Source organism: Heterodontus francisci, chromosome 9 (genome assembly GCF_036365525.1).
Source record: "Heterodontus francisci isolate sHetFra1 chromosome 9, sHetFra1.hap1, whole genome shotgun sequence".
Taxonomy (NCBI): Eukaryota; Metazoa; Chordata; class Chondrichthyes; order Heterodontiformes; family Heterodontidae; genus Heterodontus; species Heterodontus francisci.
In genome coordinates, this window is record NC_090379.1 from 99,454,128 (window position 1) to 99,462,883 (window position 8,756).

General features: G+C 64.8%; 1 protein-coding gene across 1 annotated transcript in view; it reads right to left on the reverse strand.

Moving 5' to 3' along the window:
• Positions 1-8,287, reverse strand: part of srp14 (signal recognition particle 14) — a 28,908-nt gene extending 20,621 nt beyond the window's left edge. Inside the window, exon 1 of the mRNA XM_068039584.1 lies at positions 8,206-8,287. Coding sequence (XP_067895685.1) covers positions 8,206-8,229 — 24 coding nt within the window. The 5' untranslated portion in view covers positions 8,230-8,287. The remainder of the gene's footprint in view (positions 1-8,205) is intronic.
• Positions 8,288-8,756: the final 469 nt, after the last annotated feature.

Genomic DNA, 8,756 nt, shown 5'->3' on the forward strand with positions numbered 1-8,756 from the left:
TCCCCTCCCCACCCCCACACCGAGAACCCCACTCCCCTCCCCACCCCCACACCGAGAACCCCACTCCCCTCCCCACCCCCACACCGAGAACCCCACTCCCCTCCCCACCCCCACACCGAGAACCCCACTCCCCTCCCCACCCCCACACCGAGAACCCCACTCCCCTCCCCACCCCCACACCGAGAACCCCACTCCCCTCCCCACCCCCACACCGAGAACCCCACTCCCCTCCCCACCCCCACACCGAGAACCCCACTCCCCTCCCCACCCCCACACCGAGAACCCCACTCCCCTCCCCACCCCCACACCGAGAACCCCACTCCCCTCCCCACCCCCACACCGAGAACCCCACTCCCCTCCCCACCCCCACACCGAGAACCCCACTCCCCTCCCCACCCCCACACCGAGAACCCCACTCCCCTCCCCACCCCCACACCGAGAACCCCACTCCCCTCCCCACCCCCACACCGAGAACCCCACTCCCCTCCCCACCCCCACACCGAGAACCCCACTCCCCTCCCCACTCCCACACCGAGAACCCCACTCCCCTCCCCACTCCCACACCGAGAACCCCACTCCCCTCCCCACTCCCACACCGAGAACCCCACTCCCCTCCCCACTCCCACACAGAGAACCCCACTCCCCTCCCCACTCCCACACAGAGAACCCCACTCCCCTCCCCACTCCCACACAGAGAACCCCACTCCCCTCCCCACTCCCACACAGAGAACCCCACTCCCCTCCCCACTCCCACACTGAGAACCCCACTCCCCTCCCCACTCCCACACTGAGAACCCCACTCCCCTCCCCACTCCCACACTGAGAACCCCACTCCCCTCCCCACTCCCACACTGAGAACCCCACTCCCCTCCCCACTCCCACACTGAGAACCCCACTCCCCTCCCCACTCCCACACTGAGAACCCCACTCCCCTCCCCACTCCCACACTGAGAACCCCACTCCCCTCCCCACTCCCACACTGAGAACCCCACTCCCCTCCCCACTCCCACACTGAGAACCCCACTCCCCTCCCCACTCCCACACTGAGAACCCCACTCCCCTCCCCACTCCCACACTGAGAACCCCACTCCCCTCCCCACTCCCACACTGAGAACCCCACTCCCCTCCCCACTCCCACACTGAGAACCCCACTCCCCTCCCCACTCCCACACTGAGAACCCCACTCCCCTCCCCACTCCCACACTGAGAACCCCACTCCCCTCCCCACTCCCACACTGAGAACCCCACTCCCCTCCCCACTCCCACACTGAGAACCCCACTCCCCTCCCCACTCCCACAGGGCGTCACAGTGGCGCAGTGGTTAGCACCGCAGCCTCACAGCTCCAGTGACCCGGGTTCAATTCTGGGTACTGCCTGTGTGGAGTTTGCAAGTTCTCCCTGTGTCTGCGTGGGTTTTCTCCGGGTGCTCCGGTTTCCTCCCACAAGCCAAAAGACTTGCAGATTGGTAGGTAAATTGGCCATTATAAATTGCCCCTAGTATAGGTAGGTGGTAGGGAAATATAGGGACAGGTGGGGATGTGGTAGGAATATGGGATTAGTGTAGGATTAGTATAAATGGGTGGTTGATGGTCGGCACAGACTCGGTGGGCCGAAGGGCCTGTTTCAGTGCTGTATCTCTAAACTAAACTGAGAACCCCACTCCCCTCCCCACTCCCACACTGAGAACCCCACTCCCCTCCCCACTCCCACACTGAGAACCCCACTCCCCTCCCCACTCCCACACTGAGAACCCCACTCCCACACTGAGAACCCCACTCCCACACTGAGAACCCCACTCCCACACTGAGAACCCCACTCCCACACTGAGAACCCCACTCCCCTCCCCACTCCCACACTGAGAACCCCACTCCCACACTGAGAACCCCACTCCCCTCCCCACTCCCACACTGAGAACCCCACTCCCCTCCCCACTCCCCTCCCCACTCCCACACTGAGAACCCCACTCCCCTCCCCACTCCCACACTGAGAACCCCACTCCCCTCCCCACTCCCACACAGAGAACCCCACTCCCCTCCCCACTCCCACACAGAGAACCCCACTCCCCTCCCCACTCCCACACAGAGAACCCCACTCCCCTCCCCACTCCCACACTGAGAACCCCACTCCCCTCCCCACTCCCACACTGAGAACCCCACTCCCCTCCCCACTCCCACACTGAGAACCCCACTCCCCTCCCCACTCCCACACTGAGAACCCCACTCCCCTCCCCACTCCCACACTGAGAACCCCACTCCCCTCCCCACTCCCACACTGAGAACCCCACTCCCCTCCCCACTCCCACACTGAGAACCCCACTCCCCTCCCCACTCCCACACTGAGAACCCCACTCCCCTCCCCACTCCCACACTGAGAACCCCACTCCCCTCCCCACTCCCACACTGAGAACCCCACTCCCCTCCCCACTCCCACACTGAGAACCCCACTCCCCTCCCCACCCCCACACTGAGAACCCCACTCCCCTCCCCACACCGAGAACCCCACTCCCCACTCCCACACCGAGAACCCCACTCCCCACTCCCACACCGAGAACCCCACTCCCCACTCCCACACCGAGAACCCCACTCCCCACTCCCACACCGAGAACCCCACTCCCCACTCCCACTCCGAGAACCCCACTCCCCTCCCCACTCCCACACCGAGAACCCCACTCCCCTCCCCACTCCCACACCGAGAACCCCACTCCCCTCCCCACACCGAGAACCCCACTCCCCTCCCCACACCGAGAACCCCACTCCCCACTCCCACACCGAGAACCCCACTCCCCACTCCCACACCGAGAACCCCACTCCCCACTCCCACACCGAGAACCCCACTCCACACTCCCACACCGAGAACCCCACTCCACACTCCCACACCGAGAACCCCACTCCCCTCCCCACTCCCACACCGAGAACCCCACTCCCCTCCCCACACCGAGAACCCCACTCCCCTCCCCACACCGAGAACCCCACTCCCCTCCCCACACCGAGAACCCCACTCCCCACTCCCACACCGAGAACCCCACTCCCCACTCCCACACCGAGAACCCCACTCCCCACTCCCACACCGAGAACCCCACTCCCCTCCCCACCCCCACACCGAGAACCCCACTCCCCTCCCCACCCCCACACCGAGAACCCCACTCCCCTCCCCACACCGAGAACCCCACTCCCCTCCCCACTCCCACACCGAGAACACCACTCCCCTCCCCACTCCCACACCGAGAACCCCACCCCCACACCGAGAACCCCACTCCCCTCCCCACCCCCACACCGAGAACCCCACTCCCCTCCCCACCCCCACACCGAGAACCCCACTCCCCTCCCCACCCCCACACCGAGAACCCCACTCCCCTCCCCACCCCCACACCGAGAACCCCACTCCCCTCCCCACCCCCACACCGAGAACCCCACTCCCCTCCCCACCCCCACACCGAGAACCCCACTCCCCTCCCCACCCCCACACCGAGAACCCCACTCCCCTCCCCACCCCCACACCGAGAACCCCACTCCCCTCCCCACCCCCACACCGAGAACCCCACTCCCCTCCCCACCCCCACACCGAGAACCCCACTCCCCTCCCCACCCCCACACCGAGAACCCCACTCCCCTCCCCACCCCCACACCGAGAACCCCACTCCCCTCCCCACCCCCACACCGAGAACCCCACTCCCCTCCCCACCCCCACACCGAGAACCCCACTCCCCTCCCCACCCCCACACCGAGAACCCCACTCCCCTCCCCACCCCCACACCGAGAACCCCACTCCCCTCCCCACCCCCACACCGAGAACCCCACTCCCCTCCCCACCCCCACACCGAGAACCCCACACCGAGAACCCCACCCCCACACCGAGAACCCCACACCGAGAACCCCACCCCCACACCGAGAACCCCACACCGAGAACCCCACCCCCACACCGAGAACCCCACACCGAGAACCCCACCCCCACACCGAGAACCCCACACCGAGAACCCCACCCCCACACCGAGAACCCCACCCCCACACCGAGAACCCCACCCCCACACCGAGAACCCCACCCCCACACCGAGAACCCCACCCCCACACCGAGAACCCCACCCCCACACCGAGAACCCCACCCCCACACCGAGAACCCCACCCCCACACCGAGAACCCCACCCCCACACCGAGAACCCCACTCCCACACCGAGAACCCCACTCCCACACCGAGAACCCCACTCCCACACCGAGAACCCCACTCCCACACCGAGAACCCCACTCCCACACCGAGAACCCCACTCCCACACCGAGAACCCCACTCCCACACCGAGAACCCCACTCCCACACCGAGAACCCCACTCCCCTCCCCACTCCCACACCGAGAACCCCACTCCCCTCCCCACTCCCACACCGAGAACCCCACTCCCCTCCCCACTCCCACACCGAGAACCCCACTCCCCTCCCCACTCCCACACCGAGAACCCCACTCCCCTCCCCACTCCCACACCGAGAACCCCACTCCCCTCCCCACTCCCACACCGAGAACCCCACTCCCCTCCCCACTCCCACACCGAGAACCCCACTCCCCTACCGAGAACCCCACTCCCCTCCCCACTCCCACACCGAGAACCCCACTCCCCTCCCCACTCCCACACCGAGAACCCCACTCCCCTCCCCACTCCCACACCGAGAACCCCACTCCCCTCCCCACTCCCACACCGAGAACCCCACTCCCCTCCCCACTCCCACACCGAGAACCCCACTCCCCTCCCCACTCCCACACCGAGAACCCCACTCCCCTCCCCACTCCCACACCGAGAACCCCACTCCCCTCCCCACTCCCACACCGAGAACCCCACTCCCCTCCCCACTCCCACACCGAGAACCCCACTCCCCTCCCCACTCCCACACCGAGAACCCCACTCCCCTCCCCACTCCCACACCGAGAACCCCACTCCCCTCCCCACTCCCACACCGAGAACCCCACTCCCCTCCCCACTCCCACACCGAGAACCCCACTCCCCTCCCCACTCCCACACCGAGAACCCCACTCCCCTCCCCACTCCCACACCGAGAACCCCACTCCCCTCCCCACTCCCACACCGAGAACCCCACTCCCCTCCCCACTCCCACACCGAGAACCCCACTCCCCTCCCCACTCCCACACCGAGAACCCCACTCCCCTCCCCACTCCCACACCGAGAACCCCACTCCCCTCCCCACTCCCACACCGAGAACCCCACTCCCCTCCCCACTCCCACACCGAGAACCCCACTCCCCTCCCCACTCCCACACCGAGAACCCCACTCCCCTCCCCACTCCCACACCGAGAACCCCACTCCCCTCCCCACTCCCACACCGAGAACCCCACTCCCCTCCCCACTCCCACACCGAGAACCCCACTCCCCTCCCCACTCCCACACCGAGAACCCCACTCCCCTCCCCACTCCCACACCGAGAACCCCACTCCCCTCCCCACTCCCACACCGAGAACCCCACTCCCCTCCCCACTCCCACACTGAGAACCCCACTCCCCTCCCCACTCCCACACTGAGAACCCCACTCCCCTCCCCACTCCCACACTGAGAACCCCACTCCCCTCCCCACTCCCACACTGAGAACCCCACTCCCCTCCCCACTCCCACACTGAGAACCCCACTCCCCTCCCCACTCCCACACAGAGAACCCCACTCCCCTCCCCACTCCCACACAGAGAACCCCACTCCCCTCCCCACTCCCACACAGAGAACCCCACTCCCCTCCCCACTCCCACACAGAGAACCCCACTCCCCTCCCCACTCCCACACTGAGAACCCCACTCCCCTCCCCACTCCCACACTGAGAACCCCACTCCCACACTGAGAACCCCACTCCCCTCCCCACTCCCACACTGAGAACCCCACTCCCCTCCCCACTCCCACACTGAGAACCCCACTCCCCTCCCCACTCCCACACTGAGAACCCCACTCCCCTCCCCACTCCCACACTGAGAACCCCACTCCCCTCCCCACTCCCACACTGAGAACCCCACTCCCCTCCCCACTCCCACACTGAGAACCCCACTCCCCTCCCCACTCCCACACTGAGAACCCCACTCCCCTCCCCACTCCCACACTGAGAACCCCACTCCCCTCCCCACTCCCACACTGAGAACCCCACTCCCCTCCCCACTCCCACACTGAGAACCCCACTCCCCTCCCCACTCCCACACTGAGAACCCCACTCCCCTCCCCACTCCCACACTGAGAACCCCACTCCCCTCCCCACTCCCACAGGGCGTCACAGTGGCGCAGTGGTTAGCACCGCAGCCTCACAGCTCCAGTGACCCGGGTTCAATTCTGGGTACTGCCTGTGTGGAGTTTGCAAGTTCTCCCTGTGTCTGCGTGGGTTTTCTCCGGGTGCTCCGGTTTCCTCCCACAAGCCAAAAGACTTGCAGATTGGTAGGTAAATTGGCCATTATAAATTGCCCCTAGTATAGGTAGGTGGTAGGGAAATATAGGGACAGGTGGGGATGTGGTAGGAATATGGGATTAGTGTAGGATTAGTATAAATGGGTGGTTGATGGTCGGCACAGACTCGGTGGGCCGAAGGGCCTGTTTCAGTGCTGTATCTCTAAACTAAACTGAGAACCCCACTCCCCTCCCCACTCCCACACTGAGAACCCCACTCCCCTCCCCACTCCCACACTGAGAACCCCACTCCCACACTGAGAACCCCACTCCCACACTGAGAACCCCACTCCCACACTGAGAACCCCACTCCCCTCCCCACTCCCACACTGAGAACCCCACTCCCACACTGAGAACCCCACTCCCCTCCCCACTCCCACACTGAGAACCCCACTCCCCTCCCCACTCCCCTCCCCACTCCCACACTGAGAACCCCACTCCCCTCCCCACTCCCACACTGAGAACCCCACTCCCCTCCCCACTCCCACACTGAGAACCCCACTCCCCTCCCCACTCCCACACTGAGAACCCCACTCCCCTCCCCACTCCCACACTGAGAACCCCACTCCCCTCCCCACTCCCACACAGAGAACCCCACTCCCCTCCCCACTCCCACACAGAGAACCCCACTCCCCTCCCCACTCCCACACAGAGAACCCCACTCCCCTCCCCACTCCCACACAGAGAACCCCACTCCCCTCCCCACTCCCACACAGAGAACCCCACTCCCCTCCCCACTCCCACACTGAGAACCCCACTCCCCTCCCCACTCCCACACTGAGAACCCCACTCCCCTCCCCACTCCCACACTGAGAACCCCACTCCCCTCCCCACTCCCACACTGAGAACCCCACTCCCCTCCCCACTCCCACACTGAGAACCCCACTCCCCTCCCCACTCCCACACTGAGAACCCCACTCCCCTCCCCACTCCCACACTGAGAACCCCACTCCCCTCCCCACTCCCACACTGAGAACCCCACTCCCCTCCCCACTCCCACACTGAGAACCCCACTCCCCTCCCCACTCCCACACCGAGAACCCCACTCCCCTCCCCACTCCCACACCGAGAACCCCACTCCCCTCCCCACTCCCACACCGAGAACCCCACTCCCCTCCCCACTCCCACACCGAGAACCCCACTCCCCTCCCCACTCTCACACTGAGAACCCCACTCCCCTCCCCACTCCCACACTGAGAACCCCACTCCCCTCCCCACTCCCACACTGAGAACCCCACTCCCCTCCCCACTCCCACACTGAGAACCCCACTCCCCTCCCCACTCCCACACTGAGAACCCCACTCCCCTCCCCACTCCCACACTGAGAACCCCACTCCCCTCCCCACTCCCACACTGAGAACCCCACTCCCCTCCCCACTCCCACACCGAGAACCCCACTCCCCTCCCCACTCCCACACCGAGAACCCCACTCCCCTCCCCACTCCCACACCGAGAACCCCACTCCCCTCCCCACTCCCACACCGAGAACCCCACTCCCCTCCCCACTCTCACACTGAGAACCCCACTCCCCTCCCCACTCCCACACTGAGAACCCCACTCCCCTCCCCACTCCCACACTGAGAACCCCACTCCCCTCCCCACTCCCACACTGAGAACCCCACTCCCCTCCCCACTCCCACACTGAGAACCCCACTCCCCTCCCCACTCCCACACTGAGAACCCCACTCCCCTCCCCACACTGAGAACCCCACTCCCCTCCCCACTGACACCCCCACTAATACCTCATTGCCTCAGTTACCCTGCTGCCCAGTATTTCCCCACTCCCAGTCTCTCACCGAGTCGCTCTCCAGCAGCACCATATCAAACTCGCTGTTGCAGCTCAGCCTCTTCACCGGAAACAGCGCCGTCACCGGAAGCGCGTCAATGAAACCGACCGAACAGCGCGGCTGTCCCGCTGCTGCCCGTGTTTTTCTTGGTTCATTTAATATCTGGTTACCAGGGCCCGGCCGCGCTTCTGATTTCCCAGGATGTCAGAAGGGGCATCATTGTGACGTCACAATGATGCTTCACATCAAGAGGTTCAGGGTGTTAATGTTAGAATATTTAGGGTTAGGTTTAGGGTATTTGGAATTGGAGTCAAGTTAGGTTTATGGTTAGGGTGTTTGGATTTGGACTTGAGTTAGGTTTATGGTTAGGTTATTTGGAATTGGAGTCGAGTTAGGTTTGTGGGTAGGGTATTTGGAATTGGAGTTGAGTTGGGTTTATGGTTAGGGTGTTCGAGTTAGAGTTTGGGCTATGGGTGTTACGGTTCAGTTACGTCGGGTTGAGTTTAGGAGGTCAGGGTTAGAAACCGCTCTTGCTAATGCGCTGTCAGTAGCAGAACCAG